General features: G+C 38.4%; 1 protein-coding gene and 2 long non-coding RNA genes across 3 annotated transcripts in view; 1 reads left to right on the plus strand and 2 right to left on the minus strand.

Annotated features, from left to right (window-relative positions):
- Positions 1-1,306: 1,306 nt before the first annotated feature.
- LOC121031394 (uncharacterized) lies at positions 1,307-4,989 on the plus strand. Its single transcript, XR_005790700.1, has 4 exons — positions 1,307-1,593; positions 2,157-2,282; positions 4,440-4,500; positions 4,608-4,989. It is a non-coding gene; the product is annotated as an uncharacterized LOC121031394 (long non-coding RNA).
- On the minus strand, positions 2,676-17,678 carry LOC121031395 (uncharacterized). The gene is made up of 3 exons (XR_005790701.1): positions 17,354-17,678; positions 16,152-16,158; positions 2,676-2,686 (listed from the first exon to the last, which is right to left on the minus strand). It is a non-coding gene; the product is annotated as an uncharacterized LOC121031395 (long non-coding RNA).
- Positions 17,679-18,566: 888 nt separating this feature from the next.
- TTC5 (tetratricopeptide repeat domain 5) overlaps positions 18,567-26,879 on the minus strand; it is a 20,189-nt gene continuing 11,876 nt past the window's right edge. The window contains exons 7-10 of the mRNA XM_040476480.1: positions 26,363-26,509; positions 25,294-25,508; positions 21,917-22,061; positions 18,567-19,180 (exon numbers count right to left, since the gene is read on the minus strand). Of these exons, the coding sequence (XP_040332414.1) occupies positions 19,061-19,180; positions 21,917-22,061; positions 25,294-25,508; positions 26,363-26,509 (627 nt within the window). The 3' untranslated portion in view covers positions 18,567-19,060. The remainder of the gene's footprint in view (positions 19,181-21,916; positions 22,062-25,293; positions 25,509-26,362; positions 26,510-26,879) is intronic.

Genomic DNA, 26,879 nt, shown 5'->3' on the forward strand with positions numbered 1-26,879 from the left:
AAATTAGGTAGCTCAGTCAGTTGAGTATCCAACTCTTGATTTCAGCTCAGGTCATGATTCCAGGGTCATGGGATCAAGCCCTGCATCAGACTTTGCCCTGAGTGTGGTGCCTGCTTAAGTTTCTCTCTCTCTCTCTCTCTCTCTCTCTCTCTCTCTCTCTCGCTCTCTCTCGATTCAGATTAAATGTTACCTCTCTTATAAAACCTTCCTGAGATCAATTGAAGTAGATTTTGATGTGTCTGTCTTTATATTCTCAGAGCCCTGATGACATTGTGTTTTAATTCTTTGCTCATTTCCTGTGGGTTGTGAGCTTTTTGAAGGTATCCATTTTTGTGGTCTTAGATCCTAGCTCAGTACCTGACACTATCTCTCTTTCTCTGTCTCTCTTATCCCCTCTGTAGCTCTCCCCTGCCCATGCTCCTCTCTCTCTCAAAAAAAAAAAATTAACTTCCTGAAGTTAAATGAAAAAGAATGTTATAATTAGGGAACAGAACACCACAATCCAATTTTCTTCCCACTGCATAATGCTGCCTCCCATGTTGGGTAGGAGACCTGAGTAGATTTCTTTCTCCTGTATCTTCCCACTCTTTCCCATTCCATCACTTCCATCCACACATCCATACACAAGCACAATTTTGTATGAGAACTTTCCCATGAATGCCAGCTCTATGCAAATCTCCCAGGAGCTAAGAGTGTGTCAAAAACCAACCAAGTGATAAGGAAAGTGAAAATGTGATTCTGGCTTATAGATGGAGTGATCTTAACAATACAGTTTCATTTGGGAGGAAAAAAATAGCATCCTTGTTCAATATTTTAAGAGAATATAAATATAAATAAACACTTGAGCATAGAGGATCAATATTAGAAAGAATGAATCTTTCTAATTCAGGTTTTGTGGCCTGCCAGTATTTGGGATTCTAGTTCCCTAATACTCAACAGGCTGGCAAGTCACTGGCAGAGGGGAAGAACTCCCTGTCCTGGATATCAAGGGAGATTTCGCAGCCTGATACGGTGACACAGGCTGCCACAAGAAGAAAGGTGACATATGACACAATGGCAATTGCAGTTACACACATCTAGAGACAAAACAGATCAAATTAAATTGATAGAGTATTGGAAGAAATTGCCTCTCACATCACTTTCAACATCGACACTCAGTGACTACAAATCACAGACATAAGTAGAACACTAAGTAGGAAATAACATGCTAACAGAATCCTGACACCAAGATGCAGTCATTATGGTGCACCAGATAAGGTGTTTACCATGGGAACAGCATAAACATTCTTTCAAAGTTTGTTCATCCGTTCCATGTAAATTTATTGAGCACCTGTGTCAGGTCCTGAGCTAGGATCTAAGACCACAAAAATGGGTACCTTCAAAAAGCTCACAACCCAAAGGAAATTAGCAAAGAATTCAAACACAATGTCACCAGGGCTCTGAGAGTATAAAGACAGACATATCAAAAGGTACTTCAATTGAGCTCAGGAAGGTTTTACAAGAGAGGTAACATTTAAGCTGAATCTCAAAGGACACTTGAGAACACTTCAGCACGTTTCAAGCAGAAGGAACCACAAGTGCAAAATTACTGAGGTATGAAAGAGTGTGGAAAATATCCAGATATTAAGAATATGTTGGGGGTGCCATGCATTAGGATTTCAAGGAGAAAAGAGCAGAAATGAGGCAATACAAATGAACAGACAAAACATGAAGGCTGTGACCATGTGAAAGAGTGTCTTACTGGAATTACAGAACTGTTTAAGGCTTTAAATAAGGAAATAGGGTAGTCTTCTTTTATTCACTGGCAATTCTGCCCAAGACCCCCAGTGGATGCCTGAAACCCTGGATAGTACCAAACCCTACATATACTGTCTTTTTATACATATATATACCTATGATAAAGTTGAATTTATAAACTAGGCACAGTAAGAGACTAACAACAGTAACTAATAAAACAGAACAATTAAAACAACATACTGTAATTTAAGTTATGTGGTCTCTCTCTCCCTCAAAACATCTTACTGTACTATACTCACCCTTCTTCTTGTAATGATGTGAGATGATAAAACACCTACATGATGAGATGAAGTGAGGGGGATGACGTAGGCGTCGTGCTGTAGTGTTAGGCTACAAATGACTTCCTAAAAATTCACCAGGAGAATCATCTGCTTCCAGACAGTGACTGAGGAGAGTAACCGAAACAGCGAAAAGCAAAATCGTGAAAGCAAAACCTTGGATGAGGGAGAACTACTGTAATGTGATCAAATTGATGTTTGATAAAGGTGAAGCTGTTGGCAGCATTTCACATTTCTGAAATAGCAGTAGCGCATCAGCAGAAAGGATAAGAGTACAAGCTAAGGAGCCAGGATGACTGAGTTCAAATTCCAGCTGTCACACAGCTGGAATATCAGCATAACTGAGTTTTGTCCTACTTGTCTCTGTCCTGTACCACAGGGAGGACGTATGTTAACTCATTTATTTTTTTAAATTTTTTAGTGTTTTTATTTATTTTTGAGAGAGAGAGCACAAGCAGGGGAGGTGCTGAGAGAGAGGGAGACCCAGAATCTGAAGGAGGCTCCAGGCTCTGAGCTGTCAGCACAGAGTCTGAGGAGGGGCTCGAATTCATGAACTGTGAGATCATGACCCGAGCCAAAGTCGGATGCTTAACTGAGACACCCAGATGCCCCTGTATGTTAACTCATTTAAACCTCACAACAATCCTACAAAGTAGGTCGTAATATTGTCTCCATTTTCCAGATGGGGTCACTGAATCTCAGAGAAGAAACTTGACAACAGCCTTTGAAGCAAAATACCAATTAAGATGTCAAATCTTGGCTCTGTTATTTACTAGCTATTTAATAGCTCTGCTATTTACTGTGTTTCAGGCATGTTGGATATTAAGGGTCTGAGACACATACAGCCTAGTAAGCTGGTATTTTATCACTGGTGCTTAGGGAAACTATCTGGAAATAGGGATTTAGGAAAATTGGTACCTAGTTGGTAATTGAACACATACTTATGAATGAAACAGTGTAGGAAAAATATTTTGAGAAGAAAAGCGGCAGGCCACAGGTAGAACTCCTAAAACCACCATCATTTAAATATGGGATGAGGGAGGCACCTGAGGGGCTCAGCCAGTTAGGCATCTGACTCGATTTCAACTCAGGTCATGATCTCATGGTTTGTGAGTTTGAGCTCCATGTCAGGCTCTGCACTAGCCCAAAGCCTGCTTGGAATTTTTCTTTCTCCCCTCTCTGCTCCTCCCCTGCAGGTGTTCTCTCTTTCTCAAAATAAATAAATTAGCTTAATCTGTATGTGTATATATATATATACACACATATATACACATATATATACACATATAGATTTTATATATATAGATTTGTATAATATAGATTTATAATATAAATCTATATAATATAGATTTATATAATAGATTATATATATATAGATATATTATATATATAGATATATATAATTATATATATTATAGATTGTATAATAGATATATATATAGATATATAGATATCTATAGATATAATATATATAGATATATAGATAATATAATAGATATATATAGATATAATATATAGATATAATATATAGATATAATATAATATAATAGATATAGATATATATAGATATAATATATCAATAAATAGATAATATAATAGATATAATATAATATATATTATAGATTATATAATATAAATCTATGTAATATAGATTTATATAATAGATTATATATATTTTATATATATAGATTTATATATATATAAAATTATAGGAAGTGTACCTGTAGGAAGTATGACTCCGTAAGATTCTGACTTCAACACCAGGGCTATGCTCATCACATCCACAGATCAGAAACAGGGCATGTTTTGGTACTTATGGGGGTTCACTATGCTCATGGTTATTCTCTCAGATTTAGCATTCCATACTTTTCTCTTCTCAGATCTTCCCCAATCACTGTCATTAGGCCTCCTTTCCTCCCCTGTAGAACCTAGTTATAAGCCTCAATTTCCGTCACCCTTGGAGTATCCTCCTAAAGTCCTGTGTGGAATTGCACTGAATTGCACTGTGTCAATCTGCTAAACTGGAGCCACCTTTCCAAGTATCCTCTTTCCTGTACGAGTTCTGGCTTGGAGTGGGGGGTGGGGAGGAATTTTTACAAAACCTGCAAGGTAGAAATGAATCACTAGCTGTTATTCTGACAGTCACTGTGGCAAGAGGTGGTGACAGACACAGAGCTGCCAACAAGTTCCAGCTTGTCCTTACTCTCCTCCACTCTGTCATGTCTTCTTTGTTCCTGACTGGTTGGCCTACAGGGACTGTGTTTACAGTGGCAGAGCCTCCCACAGGCAACCCCCACCCCCTGCCACTGACAAGCCTCCCTTCTGCAGCCCCATTTCAGTGATTGGATGTGCTTGGCTTCTCAGGTTTACTGACTCAAACTTCATCCTGGCCCTTCACTTCTCCAGCCACTGACAACTGCATAAGGTCTGTTTGTATAATAAATCCCTTATCCCATACCTCATAAAGGTTCTGCTCCCCGACTGAATGAGGAACTAATATCTTCCATCCTCTTCCCTAATTCTGACCTCCAGTTTCCATGTTCTGCTAAAGAACAGCACAATTTCCACTGTGTCTTTGAAAGGCTAGAGACCATACAGACCTACAAGAAGAGCAACTACCAGAGCAGGAGCCCTGTTCTACAGGTTCTTCATGCCAATGGAATGAAGTTTCCAAATTATTAGTATTCTGCGTACAAGGTATCAATACCCTCTCTATGAGTTGAAAATATCCTACTTTCCTAATCCACCTTCTATAAGGCCAGCCAGCTATTTGTTATTGAGTCAGGCAATATCTAACGCTCAGGTGTATGTGATAATGTCTGAACCTCAAAGATAAGTAGTCTCTGTCCTTAAAGAGTTCAAACCATATAAGCAAGCAATTCTAAAACAATAAAACATGGTCCATGTAATACAGAATGTACGAAGTGCTATATTATTTCCTAAACATATGTTGTCCCTAATGTTTTTTTCTTTAATACCGTTTCCACAGTCTTGGATGTCCTATTTTTCCATTTCACATCAAATTCATAAGTAGCTAACAAATATTTTGTTAAAATATGCTCAACATCATGGATAAAGGAATATAAACTTAAAGAATGAAGTGTCATGTTGCCTATCAAATATAAAAACTACATCCCAGTTAGTTGCGGGAGGGACCAAGGTGGCAGAACAGCATGGAAGTTTTTTTGCGTCTCTTCCCTAAAATGCAGCCAGATCAACACTAAACCACCTTGCACACCTAGAAAACTGATCTGAGGATTAACACAACAATCTGCACAACCTGAACCATAGACTCAAGTACTCAGCACAAGGTGAACTGGGGGAGAGAGAAGCCATGGAGGGCAGGAAGATGGTTTTGCTGGCAGAGACAGATTGGAGATTGACCAGGGGAGAGTATGGAAAAAGCACCAGCCCCCCAAAAGCAGCTGGAGAGAAAAAGGAACAGTGGAAACAGCCATAGGGATTGAACAAAAAAGGGAGGAAGGAGAAAGGAGAGGATTTAAATTCCATTAACACTCTATACACAGGGGAAGCACAGAGTCTGAAACTCCGCAGCTCAATACCTGGCAGAGCTCTGGTGGGAAGGGCGAATCTCCAGGAGCAGAGCACAAGGTCCAAGAGCCACATGGGAGAGGTGGTTCCCTGCTGGGAGGACATTTGGTAGAGGCAAATCAACAGATCCCAGAGAATGGCCACATTCACTGGTGTTGGAGCGAGGACGTTGAGGGTGAAGCCTGGTGCCACATGTGTGTTGATTTGCCATAATCCCTGAAATGCTGCTCCTTAACAATCCACGAACTTCTTCTCAGGCAGGCTGGCTCCCAGCTGCAGTCTCTGGGCATTGGAAACGAAACGAACTAACGAATGTTCCTGGGGGTGGCCAGCACCCAGCCATTGCTCAGCGAGACCCTCCCCCAGAGGTTCAGAATGGGTCAAAGCCGCAGTCCCTCAGAAGTGAGGGGTTGGGAAACACAGCCCCATCTGAGATAAAACCCAGGAAGGAGGTGTTGCCTAGCAGCCTGATGGCTTGGTCATGGACAGTATAGAAACAGGGATCAGACAAAGCCAAAGACAAAGGAGAGATACTTGATTGCCAGTCAGGGAGAGCACAGAGTCTGATACTAGAGACTGGGTAGTTGGGTGATGCCATTTTCACCCCTTGGGGAATAGGCACACAGCCCTACACGTGCCACAGCAATCCAGCATAGTAAGATAAGCAGTGTCACCTGGTGGAGAACAGAGCCATTACACTAAACCCCGCCCAACTGGGTTAACCTAGCACTTGAAGAACACCACAAGTCTCTCCACCTGCTTAGTTTACAGACTACAAAGCGCTTCATAGTTGACTTCTAAGGGAAACTAGATGTAATTTCAAACATATTCGATTCTGTTCGCTGGTCCATCTATTCAATTTTCTTTTCTTATCCTTGAATACAGAAAGAGTAAATTTATTTTTATTTTCCATTTTTATTAAAAAATTTAATTTTTTTCTAATTTAATTTTTACTTCTTTGTAAATTTCTTATATTCTACTTTACTTCCATAATTTCATTTTATTCTATTTTATTGTATTTATTTTTTCAAATTTTCAAGCAGTTTCCTTTTTTTTTCCTTTTTTTTTTCCTTTTCTTACCTTTTCTTTTTTTCTCTAATCAAATTTCTTTCAACAACCAGACCAAAACTCACCTAGGATCTAGCATCATTTATTTGACTTTTTGTGTTGTATTTAATTCTTTAATTGTTTTTTTTACTTTATTAATTCCTTTTTTCCCTTCAAAATGAAATGAAGGAATTAACCCTAAAAGAAAGAACAGGAAGAAATGACAGCCAGGGACTTCATCAACACAGATACAAGCAAAATGTCTGAACCAGAATTTAGAATCATGATAATAAGCATACAAGCTGGGGTTGAAAACAGATTAGAATCCCTTTCTGCAGAGATAAAAGAAGTAAAAGCTAGTCAGGATGAAATAAAAAATGTTGTAACTGAGCTGCAATCTCAAATAGATGCCACCGCGGCAAGAAAGGATGAGGAAGAGCAGCATATCATACAAAAAGAGGAAACACTTATGGAGAATAATGAAGCAGAAAAAAAGAGGGAAACCAAGGCAAAAGAGACTGATTTAAGAATCAGAGAAATCAGTGACTCATTAAAAAGGAACATCAGAATCATAGGAGTCCCACAAGATGAAGAGAGAGAAAAAGGGGTAAAAGGGTTATGTGAGCAAATCATAGTGGAAAACTTTCCTAACCTGGGGAAGGACACAGATATCAAAATCCAGGGAGCACAGAGGACTCCCATTAGATTCAACAAAAACCTACCATCAACAAGGCATATCATAGTCAAATTCACAAAATAATCAGGCAAGGAGAGAATCATGAAAGCAGCAAAGGAAAGAAAGTCCTTAACCTACAAGGGAAGACAGATGAGGTTTGCAGCAGACCTATCCACTGAAACTTGGCAGGCCAGAAAGGAGTGGCAGGATATATTCAATGTGCTGAATCAGAAAAATATGCAGCCAAGAATTTTTTATCCAGCAAGGCTGTCATTCAAAATAGAAGGAGAGATAAAAAGTTTCCCAGACAAAAATTAAAGGAGTTTGTAACCAACCCAGCCCTACAAGAAATTTTATGGAGGACTCTCTGAGGGGAGAAAAGATGAAAAAACAAACAAAAAAAAAAAACACAAAAAGACCAAAAGCAGCAAAAACTAGAAAGAACCAGAGAACACCACCAGAAACTCCAGCTCTACAGGCAACATAATGGCAATAAATTCATATCTTTCAGTACTCACTCTAAATATCAATGGACCAAATGCTCTGATCAAAAGACACAGGGTAACAGAATGGATAAGAAAACAAGATCCATCTATATGCTGTTTACAAGAGACCCACTTTATTTTTTTAATGATTTATTTATTGATTTTCTTTTTTTAATGTTTATTTTTTTAATTTTATTTTTTATTTTTAAAAATTTACATCCAAATTAGTTAGCATATAGAGAGTGAAAGAATGATTTCAGGAGTAGATTTCTTAATGCCTCTTACCCATTTAGCCCATCCCCCCTCCCACAACCCCTCCAGCAATCCTCAGTTTGTTCTCCATATTGATGAGTCTCTTCTGCTTTGTCCCCCTCCCTGTTTTTATATTATTTTTGTTTCCCTTCCCTTATGTTCATCTGTTTTGTCTCTTTAAGTCCTCATATGAGTGAAGTCATATGATATTTGTCTTTCTCTGCCTGACTAATTTCACGTAGCATAATAACCTCCAGTTCCATCCATGTAGTTGCAAATGGCAAGATTTCATTCTTTTTGATTGCCAAGTAATACTCCATTGTCTATATATACCACATCTTCTTTATCCATTCATCCATCAATGGACATTTGGGCTCTTTCCATACTTTGACTGTTGTTGATAGTGCTGCTATAAACATGATGGTGCATGTGTCCCTTTGAAAGAGCACACGGGTATCCCTTGGATACATGCCAATTGCTGGGCCATAGGGTAGTTCTATCTTTAGTTTTTTGAGGAACCTCCATACTGTTTTCCAGAGTGGCTGCACCAGCTTGCATTCCCACCAACAATGCAAAAGAGATCCTCTTTCTCCGCATTCTGGCCAACATCTCTTGTTGCCTGAGTTGTTCATGTTAGACATTCTGACAGGTGTAACATGGTATCTCATTGTGGTTTTGATTTGTATTTCCCTGATGATGAGTGATGTGGAGCATTTTTTTATGTGTCGGTTGGCCATCTGGATGTCTTCCTTGGAGAAGTGTCTATTCATGTCTTTTGCCCATTTCTTCACTGGATTATTTGTTTTTTGGGTGTTGAGTTTGATAAATTCTTTATAGATTTTGGATATTAACCCTTTATCTGCTATGTCATTTGCAAATATCTTCTCCCATTCTGTCATTTCCCTTTTAGTTTTGCCAGTTGTTTCCTTCACTGTGCAGAAGACTTCTATTGTGATGAGGTCCCAGTAGTTCATTTTTGCTTTTATTTCCCTTGCCTCCAGAGATGTGTTGAGTAAGAAGTTGCTGTGGCCAAGATCAAAGAGGTTTTTTGCCTGCTTTCTCCTTGAGGATTATGATGGCTTCCTGTCTTACATTGAGGTCTTTCGTCCATTTTGAGTTTATTTTTGTGTATGGTGTAAGTAAGTGGTCCAGGTTCATTCTTCTGCATGTCGCTGTCCAGTTTTCCCAGCACCACTTCCATTGGACATTCTTTCCTGCTTTGTCAAAGATGAGTTGGCCATATGTTTGTGGGTCCATTTCTGGGTTCTCTGTTCTGTTCCATTGATCTGAGTATTTGTTCTTGTGCCAGTACCATACTGTCTTGATGATTACAGCTTTCTAGTATAGCTTGAAGTCTGGGATTGTGATGTCTCCTGCTTTGGTTTTCTTTTCCAAGATTGCTTTGGCTATTTGGGGTCTTTTCTGGTTCCATACAAATTTTAGGATCATTTGTTCTAGCTCTGTGAAGAATGATGGTGTAATTTTGATAGGGATTGCATTGAATATGTAGATTGTTTTGGGTAGTATCGACATTTTAACAATATTTGTTCTTCCTATCCAGGAGCCTGGAATCTTTTTCCATTTTTTTGTGTTTTCTTCAATTTCTTTCATAAGCTTTCTATAGAGACCCACTTTAGACCTAAAGACACCTTCAGATTGAAAATAAGGGGATGGAGAACCATCTATCATGCTAATGGTCAACAAAAGAAAGCTGGAGTGGTCATACTTATATCAGACAATCTAGATTTTAAAATAAAGACTGTAACAAGAGATGAAGAAGGGCATCATATCATAATTAAGGGGTCTATCTACCACTAAGACCTAACAATTGTAAACATTTATGCTCCAAACGTGGAAGTACCCAAATATATAAATCATTAATCACCAACAAAGAAAGTCAGGGGCACCCAGGTGGCTCAGTCGGTTAAATGTCCAACTTCAGCTCAGGTCACGATCTCATGGTCTGTGAGTTCAAGCCCTACATGGGGCTCTGCACTCACAGCTCAGAGCCTGGGGCATGCTTAAATTCTGTGTCTCCCTCCCTCTCTGCCCTTCCCCCACTCACACTCTGTCTCTCTCTCCCTCTCAAAAATAAAACCATAAAAAAAAAGAAACTCATTGATAATAATACCAATATAGTAGAGGACTTCAACACCCCACTTACAACAATGGACAGATCTAAGCAGAAAATCAACAAAGAAACAATGGCTTTGAATGACACACTGGACCAGATGGACTTAACAGATATATTCAGAACATTTCATCCTAGAGCAGAATACACATTCTTCTCAAGTGCACATGAACATTTTCCGAAAGAGATCACGTACTGGGACACAAATCAGTTCTCAACAAGTAGAAAAATATTGAGATCACACCATACGTATTGTTAGACCACAACACCATGAAACTTGAAATCAACCACAAGAAAAAAATTGAAAAGATAACAAATACTTGGAGACTAAATAACATCCTACTAAAGAATTAATGGTTACAAATCAAAACCACACTCAGGTATCACCTCACGCCAGTCAGAGTGGCCAAAATGAACAAATCAGGAGACTATAGATGCTGGAGAGGATGTGGAGAAACGGGAACCCTCTTGCACTGTTGGTGGGAATGCAAATTGGTGCAGCCGCTCTGGAAAGCAGTGTGGAGGTTCCTTAGAAAATTAAAAATAGACCTACCCTATGACCCAGCAATAGCACTGCTAGGAATTTATCCAAGGGACACAGGAGTACTGATGCATAGGGGCACTTGTACCCCAATGTTCATAGCAGCACTCTCAACAATAGCCAAATTATGGAAAGAGCCTAAATGTCCATCAACGGATGAATGGATAAAGAAATTGTGGTTTATATACACAATGGAATACTACGTGGCAATGAGAAAAAAATGAAATATGGCCTTTTGTAGCAACGTGGATGGAACTGGAGAGTGTGATGCTAAGTGAAATAAGCCATACAGAGAAAGACAGATACCATATGGTTTCACTCTTATGTGGATCCTGAGAAACTTAACAGGAACCCATGGGGGAGGGGAAGGAGAAAAAAAAAAAAAGAGGTTAGAGTGGGAGAGAGCCAAAGCATAAGAGACTGTTGAGAACTGAGAACAAACTAAGGGTTGATGGGGGGTGGGAGGGAGGAGAAGGTGGGTGATGGGTATTGAGGAGGGCACCTTTTGGGATGAGCACTGGGTGTTGTATGGAAACCAATTTGACAATAAATTTCATATATAAAAAAAAAAAGAATTAATGGGATAACTAAGAAGTTAGGAGGAAATTAAAAAGTACATGGAAGCCAATGAAAATGATAACACTACACCCCAAAACCTCTGCGACACTGCAAAGGCAGTCATGAGAGGGAAAGATATAGCAATCCAGGCCTTTCTAAAGAAAGCAGAAAGGTCTCAGATACACAACATAACCTTACACCTTAAAGAGCTGAAAAAGGAACAGCAAATAAAGCCCAAAATCAGCAGAAGACAGGAAATAATAAAGATTAGAGCAGAAATCAATGCTATCTAAACAAAAAAAAAAAAAAAAAACAGAACAGATCAATGAAACCAGAAGCTGGTTCTTTGAAAGAATTAAAAAAATTGATAACCCCCCAGCCAGTTTGATCAAAAAGAAAAAGGAAAGGATGCAAATAAGTAAACACATGAATGAAACAGTACAGATCACAACCAACACTGCAGAAATACAAACAACAAAGAGAATATTATGAGCAATTATACGCCAATAAAATGGGCAATCTGAAGAAATAGAAAAATTCCTAGAAACATATAAACTACCAAACCTGAAAAAGGAAGAAATAGAAAATTTGAACAGACCCATAACCAGTAAAGAAATCTAATTAGTAATCAAAAATCTCCCCAAAAAACAAGAGTCCAGGGCCAGATGGCTTTCCAAGGGAATTCTACCAAACATTTAAAGAAGAGTTAACACCTATTCTTTTGAAGCTGTTCCAAAAAAAATAGAAATGCAAGAAAAACTTCTAAACTCTTTCTATGAAGCCAGCATTACCTTGATTCCAAATCAGACAAAGACTCCACTAAAAAGGAGAACTACAGACCAATTTCTTGATGAACATGGATGCAAAAATCCTCAATAAGATCCTAGCCAACTGGATCCAACATGGTTTGTGAGTTCAAGTTCCACATGGGTTGAGCTCAAGCCCCAGCTCAGGTCAGCCCCACTTCTCTCCCTCTCTCTGCGTTTCTCTCTCTCTGCCCCTTGCTCACTTGCACCTTCTCTCTCAAAGACACACAAAAAAGATACAAATAAAAATTAATAAAATGGAAAAAATTTCAAAATTTCAAAACATGAGGGTAAACAACATCATGTTCTTTGAAGACTTACAGGAAACAAACTGCCAAAAGAAAAGACACCAGATACAAATAAAAAATATCAGTACACAAAAGGAACAAAAATTCTGATACCACAAGTAATAAATAAGGACATATTATAAATAATTTAGTAAATTTGAAAACTTAAATAAAATGGATAAATTACTTAAAAATATAAAATACCAAAATTGAATCAAAAGAATAAAAGAATAATAATAATAATAATAAATAATAATAATAAATAATAAATAATAATAATATATAAATATAAAATACATTATATAAATATAAATATAATTTATATATTATATATATTTTTATATATTATATATATAAATATAATATATATATAATATTTTATATATTATTTTATATATAATATATTATATATATAAATATAAATAATAAAAATATAATATAAAATAATAATATATATAAATATAAAATAAATAATAATAAATAAATAAATAATAAATAATAATAAATAAATAATAAAAAGAACAAAAGAATAAAAACTTTAAAGAATTCAAATCAGTAGTTAATCTTTAAAATATTTTTTTAATCACTAAAAAATGTCAGGTGCTAGAAGACATGAATAGACATTCTTCCAAAGAAGTGATACAAATGGCCAGCAGACATATGAAAAAATGTTCAACATCACTCATCATCAGGGAAATGCAAATCAAAAACTACAATGAGTTACCACCTCAAACCTGTCAGAATGGCTAAAATTAACAACATAGGAAACAACAGATGTTGGTGAGGATGCAGAGAAAGAGGAACCCTTTTACACTACTGGTGGCAATGCAAACTGGTGCAGCCACTCTGGAAACACTATGGAGGTTCCTCAAAAAGTTAAAAATAAAACTATCCCTACAATCCCACAATTGCAGTACTAGGTATTGACCCAAAGGATACAAGAATACTGATTTGAAGGGGCACATGTACCCTGATGTTTATAGCAGCATTATCAACAATAGCCAAACTATGGAGAGAGCCCAAATGTCTATCTACTGATGAATGGATAAAGATGTGGTGTATGTGTGCATATACATACATATGAATATATATGTGTATGTATATACATGTATGCATTTATATGTATGTTTATATGTATGTATTACTCGGCCATAAAAAATAATGCAATCTTGACATTTGCAACAACATGGATGGACCTAGACTATTATACTAAGTGGAATAATGCAGTCAGAGAAAGGCAAATACCATATGATTTCACTCATATGTGGAATTTAAGAAACAAAACAGATGAATATAGGGGAAGAAAGGGGAAAAATAAAAGAGGGAGGCAAACCATAAGAGACTCTTAACTATAGAGAACAAATTAAGGGAGGGAAGTTGGGTGGTGGATGAGCTAAATGGGTGATGGGAATTAAGGCGGGCACTTGAGATGAGCAACATATATAGCATGTCAGTGATGAATCACTAAATTCTCCTGAAACCAATATTACACTATACATTAACCAGAATTTTTAAAAAATTTTTAATGTATATTTATGTCTGAGAGATGAGCAGGGGAGGGGCAGAAAGAGAGAGGGAGACACAGAATCTGAAGCAGGCTCCAGGCTCTGACCTGTCCACACAGAGCCCCACACAGGGCTCAAAATCACAAACGGCAAAAACATGACTTGAGCCGAAGTTGGACACTCAACTGACTGAGTCATGCAGGCACCCCCTATGTTAACTAAAATTTAAATAAACACTTGAAACAACAACAAAAGCCAGATGCTGATAACTTTATAAGCAAGTTTTACCAAGAAAAAGATAAACTGATATAAAAAGCTTCAGATAATAATGTAGAAGAAACACTCTTTTTTAAAAATTTTTTTTCAACGTTTATTTATTTTTGGGACAGAGAGAGACAGAGCATGAACGGGGGAGGGGCAGAGAGAGAGGGAGACACAGAATCGGAAACAGGCTCCAGGCTCTGAGCCATCAGCCCAGAGCCTGACGCGGGGCTCGAACTCCCGGACCGCGAGATCCCGACCTGGCTGAAGTCGGACGCTTAACCGACTGCGCCACCCAGGCGCCCCAGTAGAAGAAACACTCTTTACTCATTGTATGAGGCTAGCATAACTCATATCAAAACCAGACTAGAATAGATTAATAAACTGTTTATTATGTGATTTTTACATACACCTGCTCTTAGATTCCACACTTGTATTGAGTGTTTATCATGAAAAGGTGTTAAATTTTATTTAATGCTTCTTCTGTATTTATTGAGGTGGCAAAAAATTTTTCTCCTTTCATCTCCTTTAATCCTTTAATCCACCAACTTTAATCAACTTTAATGAACTTTAATCAACCAGCTGAGCCACGGGGTGCCCCAAAATATTCCCTTCGAGTATCAGAATAAGACAAAGATGCTTGCAATCATCACTTGTAGTCAGCATTCTAGAGGTCCTAACTAGTGCAGAAAAGGTAAAAGGATTGGAAAGGAAGAGATAAAACAGTTAATATTTGTACACAGAAAACCCAACAGAAGCATGAGAGACTATTAGGATGTGAGACTCTAAAAAGGTCACAGCTACAAAAATATATAGAACAGCCAATTGTATTTCTTCTATTCCCAGACATAGCAAAAGTAATTTTTAAAATTACACTATTTACAATAGCATTGAAAACTATGAAGTGCCTAGGAATAAATTTAATAAAAGATATATATAAGACTTTTCTGGAAAAAGTATATAATTATATTGAAAGACACTGAAGAAGTCTTAAATAAATCAAGAAAATTATGGATAAGAAGATTCAAAGTATATAAAGATGTCTAGTCTTCTTAAATCGATCTATAAATGGAATGCAATCCCAATCAAAATCCTAGAGTTTTTTGTGAAAATTTACAAGCTAATTCTAAAATGTAAATGGGCTGCTTGCTCAGAACAACATTAAGGAGCTTCTCTGATCAGATACTGACTTCTTATAAAGCTATAAGATGATGTAATATGGGCATAGAAATAAACAAGTAGATCAGAAAATATCAGAATAGAGACCTCAGAAACAAATAAAACAAAAAAATATATATAATACACATATTACATATATATGTAATATCATGGATACACACACACACACACACACACACACACACACACACACACACATACATACTTGGTTTAAGACAGGGCTTTAAAGATCAGTGGTTAAAAGATTCCTTAATAAAAGACCCTGGGCCAATTAATTATTCATTAAGAAAAAAAGTATATACCTACACCACAACATAAAGAAATGTCATGATGAAAGAAAAAGATGAAAGCATAAAACAGAGGGGAAATATCTTTATGACTTCAGGACAGGAAAGGACTTCTTAAAACACAAACAGCACTGACCATAAAAGACTGCTAAATTCAGTAACACTGAAATTAAGATCTGTTAAACAAAAGATCCAGTACAGAGATTACAAAACAAAAGCAACCATTAGATGATGTTTGCAGCACATAAAATGACAAAAGATTAATACGAAGATAAGTCCTACAAATAAATTTTAAACCCAGTAAAGAAGTGGTCAAAGACACAATAGTCCTTTCACTGTGAGAAATATTAGTAGCTCATAAATACACGAAAATATATTCAAACCCATTTGTAGTGAGAGAAACGCAAGTTAAGGCCACGAGGGATATCCTTCAAACCTCCCAAATCTGTGGTCCCTAAAAAATAAGACAAATACCAAATATAGAAGAGAGTAAGGAGCATTAGGAAGACTCATCCACTGACTGTAGAGACATAAATTGGAACGGCCACTTTGGAAATGTTTGGTATTTCTCAAAAAAGTTGAGCATGTGTATATTCTGAGACCCAGCAATTCTGCCCTCATGCTAATACTCTGAACAGTGCTTCTCACACATTAGTGTGTATCAGAATCCCAGAGAGGGTTTGTTAAACACAGATTACTGGACTCTTCCCTGAGTTTCTAACACATGGAATGGGGCTTAAGACTTTGCATTAAAAGAAGTTCCAGGTGGTCTTGATGCTGTTGGTCTGGGGACCACTCTTCTGAGAATCATTGCTATAAAAGAAACTCTTGGGGTGCCTGGGTGGCTGTCAGTTAAACCTCCGTCTGACTTTGGCTCAAGTCATGATCTCACAGTTCGTGAGTTGGAGCCCCATGTCAAGCTCTGTGCTGACAGCTCAGAGACTTCCCTCCCTGCCCCTCCCCCACTCGCACTCTGTCTCTCGTTCAAAATAAAATAAAAACATTAAAAAAAATTTTTTAAGGGGCGCCTGGGTGGCGCAGTCGGTTAAGCGTCCGACTTCAGCCAGGTCACGATCTCGCGGTCCGGGAGTTCGAGCCCCGCGTCGGGCTCTGGGCTGGTGGCTCGGAGCCTGGAGCCTGTTTCCGATTCTGTATCTCCCTCTCTCTCTCTGCCCCTCCCCCGTTCATGCTCTGTCTCTCTCTGTCCCAAAAATAAATAAAAACGTTGAAAAAAAAAAATTTTTTTTTTTAAATTTTTTTAAAAAGAAACTCTTGCACTTACTTATCAGGACACATGCAGGATATTAATAATGTACTTCCTTGATACAAACAAACCCAAACATCCTTTAACAGAGTAACTACATTATGGTGTAATCAGTGAGATTATATAACTGTGAAAACAAATGAGATCATAGAGAGAATACAAGGGTTTCTAAGATACAAATTAATGTTCTAGTTTTGAAGCCAGTGGACATTTTCAGATATTCTAATCACTCTTTAAACTGTACATACATGTTTTGCATATTCACTTGTCCATGTATTTCATCATAGAATCTTTTCTGCTTCACTCTACCACCTACTGGCCATTTTTCTACTGCCTGGCCCTACACAAAGTATGTCAAACCATACTCAGGACTTGAGTAAAAGGAAAATAGTTACCTGGTCTCATCTGTATACTGACTCTAATGCACACACATTGCACCAGCCACACTTTCTCAAGATATTTTACACCCTTTCAAGTTCCTGATTGCTCTTCCATGACTACAGGTCTCAAAATCAACACCCAGAACTGAACACAAAGCTCCACATGTGGTCTGACAGACACTGTATCAAGACCTCTTCTCCCTGGCTGCTACAGATTCATTGGTACAGCCAAAACAGTGTTTTTGCAACCATATCATATTGATTACTCATACTAACTTTATCTACTAAAATTCTCAGCAATTTTGGAGCAGCTGGGTGGTTCAGTCCACTAGGTGTTCGGCTCTTGATTTTGGCTGAGGTCATAATCTCACAGTTCATGGGTTTGAGACCCATGTTGGGTTTCATGCTGACAGCACAAAACCTGCTTGGGATTCTCCCTCCGTCTCTCTCTCTCTCTGCCCCTCCCCGACTCCCCCTCAGCCCACCCCCACCACTACTCGTACACGCACAGACAGGCGCTCTCTCAAAACAAAAATATACTTTAAAAAAATTCTCGATAATTTTTCATACATAATGCTAAAGATACACCTGGAAAGTTGGCCTCTTCAGACCAAAAGAATGGACTTCAAACTTTTATCTTAGATTCAGCCCTTATAACATTCTTAGATAGATAGATGCTGATTTTATTACCCATTCTCTGAGGATTCCTCTATGCTTTAGATTCTTCATAGAATGAATGAGCCACCAATAATATTCAAGTCACTGATAAAGTTCAAAAGGACCGGACAAGTACAAAGGCCTGAGCCAGATCACCAAGTCTTCCAAATTTATCTGTATCCATTAATGTACTCTCTGGTTACAGCCATCAGTTGGCTATTAATCCTCCTTCACATTTTCCCATTTTTCCTCAAGGGTATTAAGAGAAACTATTACAAAATGTATCACTAGAATCTAAAGAAACTGAGTATCTGGCACTCTCTGGTCTTTCAGCCTAATAACACTATTCGAATAATATTGCTGCCATCTTGCACCACGAGGGCCACCCCCAAGGATGACAGAATGGGAAAATGGTTGGAAGCTGCTTCCCAGTGACTTTTTGTGGAGTTGCCATTCCTGCCTTGGGATACCTGTTGCCAGAAATCTTTTAATTGGAAGAGAAATAAACTATTTAGTGTAAAGAAAAAAAAGGTGGGGGGGGGGGGGGAATTACAATAATGGATTGAAGTGATCCTAAAACCAAAATCTAAGCTTGAAGAGAATGAAGCCAAACTATACAGTTATTTTTTCTCCAAACAAATTTAATTCTGTTCCAGCCCCAAAGAAGGGGAAGGACCTAATGTTTAAAAATAAAATAAAAGTTGCAAAAAAAACAAGCCATTAAAAAATCAAGCCCCCTCCCTTAGCAATAAATACTGCAATGATATATACACGAGGCTCAGGAAGGAGGCAAGAACGAAAACCGTGGGGACTCTGTCCCACGGCAAGATGCCAACACTTCTACCAATTCCATGCTCTTTGCCTAAAACACAGAAGAGCGATGAAAGAGGCAGGAGAGATTACACCAGGGAAGTGTGTGGCCACAGAGAACCTGAACATGTGAACAGGAGAGAAAGACGAGACACAAAGTGTCCTACAGGACAGGGGAAGGGAAAGTCATCATCTACAACATCCCCCCTTCCTGGCTGAGTCACTGGGTGGAGCTGGCCCAGCTGCTGACGGTCTTGAGCTTATCCTCTCGCCTCCGCTCCTGCTTCAGCATGCAAGTCAAGGACGGTCATTCGCACTGTGGCCGTGATGCCACTGTGGCAGCGGCCTGACTGCTGGAGCCCTGGGGCTTCCCATTCACCACCAGCAGGAGGGGTGTCTCCACACGAATACTGCAAAAGGAATAGTCCTAGGAAAGACAGACAGACAGAGGTTCATTACAGATCCTAAGGTGGAAGCACAGGGATACACATCTGTGACTTTCTCCCTCTTCCTATCCCCTCAGTGTATACGCTCCTTCCCTTCGTCTCACGTCAAATAAATAAAGCTGAGTTTATTTTTATATATCCCCTAACAAAGGGGATATAATTTTCCCCAAATTTTCAATCTTCAGAAGGACAGTCTGGGGTAGGTAAGATGCCAGTAGTTTCACCACAAGAATGGGGCAAATCTCTGAAAAATGACAGGTGCCGCTGCTGCCTAACTAGAGGGTGCCACCAGCCTTCACAGAATCTGCCCATCCCAGTGTCTTTTGACAATGAAAACCAGACGCACACAGCCACCAGCGAGAAGCCTGAGAAACTCTTAGTCCCAGTGTTTGTAAGGCGCTAAATTAACTTGCCAAAGATAAATTCAAGTTAATTTTCCCTTCTTCCTCCCTATCAGGGGGAAGAAACAGAATGTGTTGTTTAGACATTCCAATAATAACAGAAAAGACAGCCCACTTTACCAGTTCAAATGTACTTTAGACCATAAAACATGTTGTTAAAACATCTTCATCCAAAAACTATTGTCCCACTGGGACTTGTGAAGGAGGCACTTTTAAGTCAAAGTGAAGGCGTGAATTAAACAGTTCTCAAAAGTCAATTTTTTAAATATCCTAACAGGAATATGGGCGATGACAAAAAAAATGCCAATTTATAAAAAGAATATAAACAGCCAATAAACTTGATAAAATGTCCAACCTCACCAATAATCAAGAAACCAAAGCAAAACAATACTGATGCTGTATTTTTTCATGTAAAATCTGCATTTAATTTTTCAAAAGTTTCTACCCAGAGTTGAAAAGAAAACTACAAAGAAGCAATTACATCTGCTGTTGGTATTAACTAGTCCCACATTCCAAAAAATAACTTGACAATATGAATCAAAAGTCTTAGAATTCTGCATACCTTCTGGAACCAGAATTCTACCTTAGAAATTCACTTAAGTAAATAATCATGGATATAGGCAGATATAAAATTTTTTTACTACAGTGCTTTTATAATTGGGAAAAATTAAAAATAATCTAGATCTGAGAGAAGTAAATTTTTTCTGTAGAGGGCCAAATAATAATTAATTTAGGCTTTGTGGGTCATATGGTCTCTGTCACAGAAGAAGTATTCAACTCTGACCCCATAGTGCAAAAAGCAACCACAGACAAGAGTAAACAAATAAGTGTGGCTCTGTTCCCAAACAAATTAACTTTTTGGACACTGAAATTTGAATTCCCTATAATTTTCATGTATCACCAGTTATTATACTTCTTTCAATTTTTTCATTTAAAAATATAGAAACTGGGGAGCCTGGGTGCATCAGTTAGTTAAGCATCTGACTTTGGCTCAGGTCATGATCTTGCAGTTTGTGAGTTCAAGACCCACATCGGGCTCTGCGCTGACAGCTCAGAACCTGGAGCCTGCTTCAGATTCTGTCTCCCTCTCTCTCTGCCCCTCCCCTGCTTGTGCTCTGTCTCTCACTCTCGAAAAAATAAACATAAAAAAAAATAGATAAATAAAAATATAGAAACTATTCTTATATCACAGACTATACAAAACAGTCAGGGAGCCAGATTTGATCAATAGGCCAGTTTGCCAACCCCTGATCTAAATGGTGAAAAAGTGGTGAAACTGCTACTCTTAGAAGATTTGTGTTTATTACATGAGCCAGTATAGGCAATAAACCTCTAAACCCAGCACCTAGCAGTCAGTTAAGGTGTTCAGGAAATGTTAACTGTCATCATCATCTTCATCACCTTTGTGTGTCAATTCAAAACAATGCTGTTAGAATATGTTAAACTGCAGGAAATGTTCACAAACATTGCATATAATATTCCACTCATTAAAAATATACATATGAATGTATATATACACATACATATATGTATATAATATAAATAATATATATAAATAAATATATAAATATATAATTGTAAATATGTTTATAAATATATATGTATATATACATATTTATGAAAAAGACTGTAGGTATATATAAGAAACTAATATCTGAGTGATAATATTTCAGTACATTTTTTAAAAAATTTTTTATAGAAATAATTGACATCTAACATGTATAAGTTTAAGGTGTAAACATGTTTATTTAATACATTTATATATTGGAATATGATGACCACCATGGTATTAGGTAACACCCATCATGTCATACAGTTACCACTGTTTTTTTGTTGTGGGAGCAATTAAGATTTGTTCTCTTAGCAACTTTGAAGTATACAATACCATACTGTTGTCTGTAATCACTGTGCTGTGCATTAGCTCTCCAGGATTTATTTACCTACTAATTCCAATTCTGTACCCTTAAACAACATCACCCCAATTTGCCCACCACAACCCCAGCCACTGGTAACCACTATTCTATTGTTTTCATGAGTTCAGCTTTTTTAGATTCCATATATAAGTGTTATCATACAGTATTTTTCTCTGTCCACTCCATTTTTTAAATTCTTGTTTACCAATAGGTTCCCTTTTTAGTAAAAAAAAGTATATACATCATATATGGAAATATGTGTGTATATCACATACACACACACACACACACACACACACACATATATATATATATGCATTACGTTACGTATTTATTAAAAGAGATAAACTTGGTCCCACTTTCAGAGCCTATAAGCTGGGAAAAAATCCTGGCCATCACTCACTTTTCCTTTGTGCTGAATTCGGTGAAGCCGAAGACTGGGCTCAGGAATGGCTACGGAGTCCCCAATGAGCACTCCCCAACTCTGTACCATATTATACACCATCACTGCACAGCAAGGTCCATCTGAATCTACCAGGCCAAATGTACTGCCAGGTTAAGACAGGTTAAGGGAAGGGTGGGGAGGAAAGCAGGCAGGAAAGAAGAACAAAAACAGTGGTTTTAGAATACCAGCAAAATTAACAAATGCTTTCTCAGTTAGTTACTTAGAAAACTTAAGACAGGTACCATCATCTACCATCTGAGTCCTCATTTGTCTTACATATGTACTATCTTTAAAGCATATGCACAGGACTCATCAGTCTGTCACTTGACCAAGAACTTGAGACATCTGCACACTGAGACCATTCAACAAATAATAATGAACCAGCTCAAAATGCTGCAGCTGTGACATTATTCCTGGTCTATCAATTTAACCATCACAACCTTCCAACTCTCTAACCACCATCACTGTCAGTTTAATTCAGTCCCACAAAATTTCCCTGAATGCCTCTTATGCGTCAAGCTTTGTGCTTAGCAATAAGACACTGATCCAGCTATGAGTGAGTTTACAGTCAAGCAGGAGTCAGACAGTTAAACCATCACTTACAGGACAAATGTGACAGGTGCCAGAATAGTTTTTCCCTTGTGATGAGTTCGGTGAGGCCAAAGATTGGACAGTGGGAACCCAGAGGAGAAATGTTCAAAACTAGAAGGCAGGGAAGATTTCCTTGAGGAGGAGACCCTCAAACTGAATTGTAAAGGATGAAAAATTATCTGGGTTAAAAAAGGAAAACTACTCCTCAGTAGAAATAAAGAACCTCTGAGGGAATGAGAACAGGGACTGACTGGGAGGAAACATGAGAAAACTTTCCGAGGTGCTGGTAATTACTGTTCTCTATCTTGACAGGTGTTTGGGTTACACAGCTGTACGTGTTAGTCAAAACTCAGCAAATGTACACTAAGATTTGTATACTTCATTCTACGTAAATTTTTACGTAAAAAGAAGAAAACTGTAAAAAAAAAAAAAAAAAAACCCCCCAACTCTAGTTAATGACTATATGCTGGAGTATTCAGAGGAAAGTATATAGATCTCTACAATTTACTCTGAAATGTACCAAAATAAGATGGATCAATGGATAAATAAGCAGATAGATAGACATGTGATACACCAAGTATAGTAACATAGTAGAAGAATACAGGTGGTTGCGTACACAGATACTCACTGTAAAATTCTTTCAATTTTGCTGTGTTTGAAAATTTTAATAATAAATGTTGGGGGGAAAATGTTATCTATATCAAGAAGCAGTAAAAGGATTACCCAGACAGACACAGGAACAGTGTGTAAAGGCACAGTGGCATAAAAATAGCTGTTCTGAAACCCACAAAATAATCCCATGATAGTAACAAAAGGCACAAGTGGGAAAGTGACAGACAAGGAGTAAATTATGAAGGGTTTTTGCATGCTAAGCCAATCTAAGGAGTTCAAACTTCATCCTAAAAGTCCCACAGCAGCAGTAAGGGATTTTAGATAAGAAATGGCGATGGTCGGTTTTGCATCTGGGAAATATTTCTCTGCACTGTGGAACACTAGAGGAAAACAAGGAGTCAGAAGATGTGTCTGGAGAAGCAATAAGGAGCTATATGAAGTCAGTAGAGATAGAAAGGTAGGGACCAAAAAACCCAAAACAAATGTATGGACGTGGTGAGCACCACAATGCAAGAGAATGGAGAATTCTAGAACAACTTCTAGAAGTCTTAAGAGACTGAGTAGAAGTGGTACCACCGATTGACAAGGAATGCAGGGAGGAGAAACAGTTTAGAGAGAAAGAGGAAGTGAGTAATTTTGAACCTACTGAGTTAGAGATTTCTGATTGGAGCCCAGAGGCAGTTGGATATAGGAATCCAAAACTTGGAAATGAGGCCTGGGCTGGAGATCCACCTGTGAGCATGGTGAAGGCAGCCAAAGCCTTGGGCTTATATGACATCACCAAAAGAGATGATCTATAATGAGATGGTGAAGAACTGGTACACATGCCATCACTTGACACACCTGAATTCATAGCCAACCTGCAATCAAGCCCAACATTCTCTTGGTGGATCCAATCAAAGCCTCAGAATCCTTCTACACAGTAACTTGGGCAGCTGCTGCCAAGTGATAAAAGTTAGCACCTACTTGCCATCCTGGTAAAGAGAGAAAAGAGAGTCCTCCTGGAACTTAACATTTAGAAGTTAAGAAAAAGAGAAACCAAGGAGTGACAAAATATTTGTTCTCAAGGCCCCCTAAAGTCCACCTTTGTCTGAATTTCCTTCTCATTCCTCTTAGCTCTAGGGTCTGCTCTAGTTAACAAAACTTTTCTCAACCACCTTCTTGCTCTTCAACCCATATGTCTCTAGAAAACACCATGGAGAAAGCTCGGGCATATTATGGGAAGTGTTTCGATTTGGATGAAGCAGAAGGGATATGAAAGGGAATAAACAGTGAGAGATAAGACAGTGTTATGGAAACACATAGTGGAAGCCAATGGACCAGACACTGGTGAGGCTAGAAAAAACAAATCCAGTAGAAAACAGAAAAAGGAAACCAGTCAACAAGGGATTAGGAAGTGAGTGAAGGACCAAGGACTGATGGCACAGACTAAACCCTAATTTTTCAAGGCTTAAAAATCTTCTAAGTAAGGGGTGCCTGGCTGGCTCAGTCAGTAGAGCATGCAACTCATGATCTTAGGGTTGTGAGTTCAAGCCCTGTGCTGTAGTGCAGAGAGAACTTAAAAAAATTAAACCTTTAAGAAGAGTTTTTTTCTAGGTGAATGTTCTTAACTCATATCCTCTACTAGACTGTAAGCACCTTCACTTGGATCCTTTACATTTCACTCCCTACCACACATATACCAGATGCTCAATAAATATTTGTTAAATAATATCTGAGACAACATCCCCATCAGGCCTTAAAGTCTAACTCAAAGCTAACCTTTCGGAACTGCCTAGTCATACCTAAGTCCAAACAGGACTGAAAATTTTTCCTCCTTTAACTTCTATGATCATGAAAACACAAAGAAGCAGGAGAATTTCAAGGTTTCTTTCTGTCTTCTAAAAAACACAGCAGTTCAATTTCAGCTATGGATGTAGGAATCTACAGAGCACCAAGCTCAGAGAAAAAAATGGGTGATGACAGAATCTACAGAGAGACTGTTAGATATCACCTCAACACTCATGAGACAGTCACAGAGGGAAGCAGAACTCACTAATCTGTGACCACAAACAATGTCCTCAAATGTCAAAGAAAGGCCAAGTGAGACCAATTCAAAAGAATGAAAAAGAGGAAAGGGAAAACAAACTCACAAGGGGACTTTCTCCTCTGTGGTGAGGCTGAATACCACCTTTCCTAGGACCACAGCACCACTGTTCACACCGGGTTGTAGTGCACTCAGGGGCTTGAGCTCCAGGGTCAACTTCTGCCCGGAGGCTGACTGGTAGCGCCCATCACCACAAGGGCCTAGATGGGCCGGGCGCAAGCTTCCCAGCATGCTCTGCAACTTTTTGGTCTTCACCTTTCCCTGCAAAAAAAAAAAAAAAAAAAAAAAAATCGAAAAGAATGAAATCTTGCCATTTGCAACAACATAGATGGAACTAGAGTATATTACGCTAAGCAGAATTAGTCCATCAGAGAAAGACCATATGATTTCACTGATATATGGATTTTAAGAAACAAAACAAATGAACATAGGGGAAGGGAACCAAGAATAAGAAAAACAGAGAGGGAGACAAACCATAAGAGACTCTTAAATACAGAGAACAAACTGAAGGTTGATGGCGGGGAGGTGGGTGATGGGCTAAGTAGTTGATGGGCATCAAGGAGGGCACTTGTTAGGATGAGCACTGGTTGTTATATGTAAGTGATGAAGCACTAAATCCTATTCCTAAAATCATTATTACACTATATGTTAACTAACTTGGGCTTAAATAAAAAAAAAAGGATGGGGCACCTGGGTGGCTCAGTCAGTTAAGCATCCACTTCGGCTCAGGTCAGGATCCCACAGGTTTGTGGGTTCAAGCCCCAAGTCAGCTGCGCTGACAGCTCAAAGCCTGGAACCTGCTTCGGATTCTGTGTCTCCCTCTCTCTCTCCGCCTCTCCCCTGTTCACACTCTGTCTCTGTCTCTCTCCTTCAAAAATAAATACTTAAAAAAATATTTTTTTAGAAACTTAAAAAAAATTTTTTTTAATTTACAAAAAAGGAAAAATAGATAAGAAGCTGGAAGCTAGTCTGCTCTCTTTGCAAACCTATTCCTACTCCCACCTACCCACTTCTACAGGTAGGGTCACCACTACTGAAGCCTAGTCTTTTCTTATTTTATTTGATCCACAGGGTCAGGAGGATAAAAGTACGATTTGGCCTTCTGACAACTTTACCTTGCTCTCAAGGAGACTGGTTAATCTATTCAGGAATTCCAGAAGTTGTTGCTCTCGTTGCCGGGGCTCTGGCCATGCAGGGTCCAGTGCTGCAGCCCGAGAGAAGCCCTCCAGGGCCTCCCCATAATTCTCTTCGTATTTATGTAACTGCACAAGAAGTAACCAAAAACCTCCCAATTATATGTATATTTAACACAAACTACACCGAGGGGAGTAATGGCACAATGCACTAGCAATCTACAGAAATAAACTGTTTCCGGGGCGCCTGGGTGGCTCAGTTGATTAAGCATCCAAATTTGGCTCAGGTCATGATCTCACAGTTCATGGGTTTGAGCCCCACATCGGGCTCTCTGCTGTCAGTGCAAAGCCTGCTTTGGATCCTCTGTCTCCCTCTCTCACTCTCTGCCCCTCCCTGGCTCTCACTCTCTCAAAAATAAATCAGAAAGAAAGAAAAGAAAGAAAAGAAAGAAAAGGAAGGAAGGAAGGAAGGAAGGAAGGAAGGAAGGAAGGAAGGAAG

This window comes from Herpailurus yagouaroundi, unplaced genomic scaffold, assembly GCF_014898765.1.
Source record: "Herpailurus yagouaroundi ecotype Mexico unplaced genomic scaffold, PumYag 141, whole genome shotgun sequence".
Taxonomy (NCBI): Eukaryota; Metazoa; Chordata; class Mammalia; order Carnivora; family Felidae; genus Herpailurus; species Herpailurus yagouaroundi.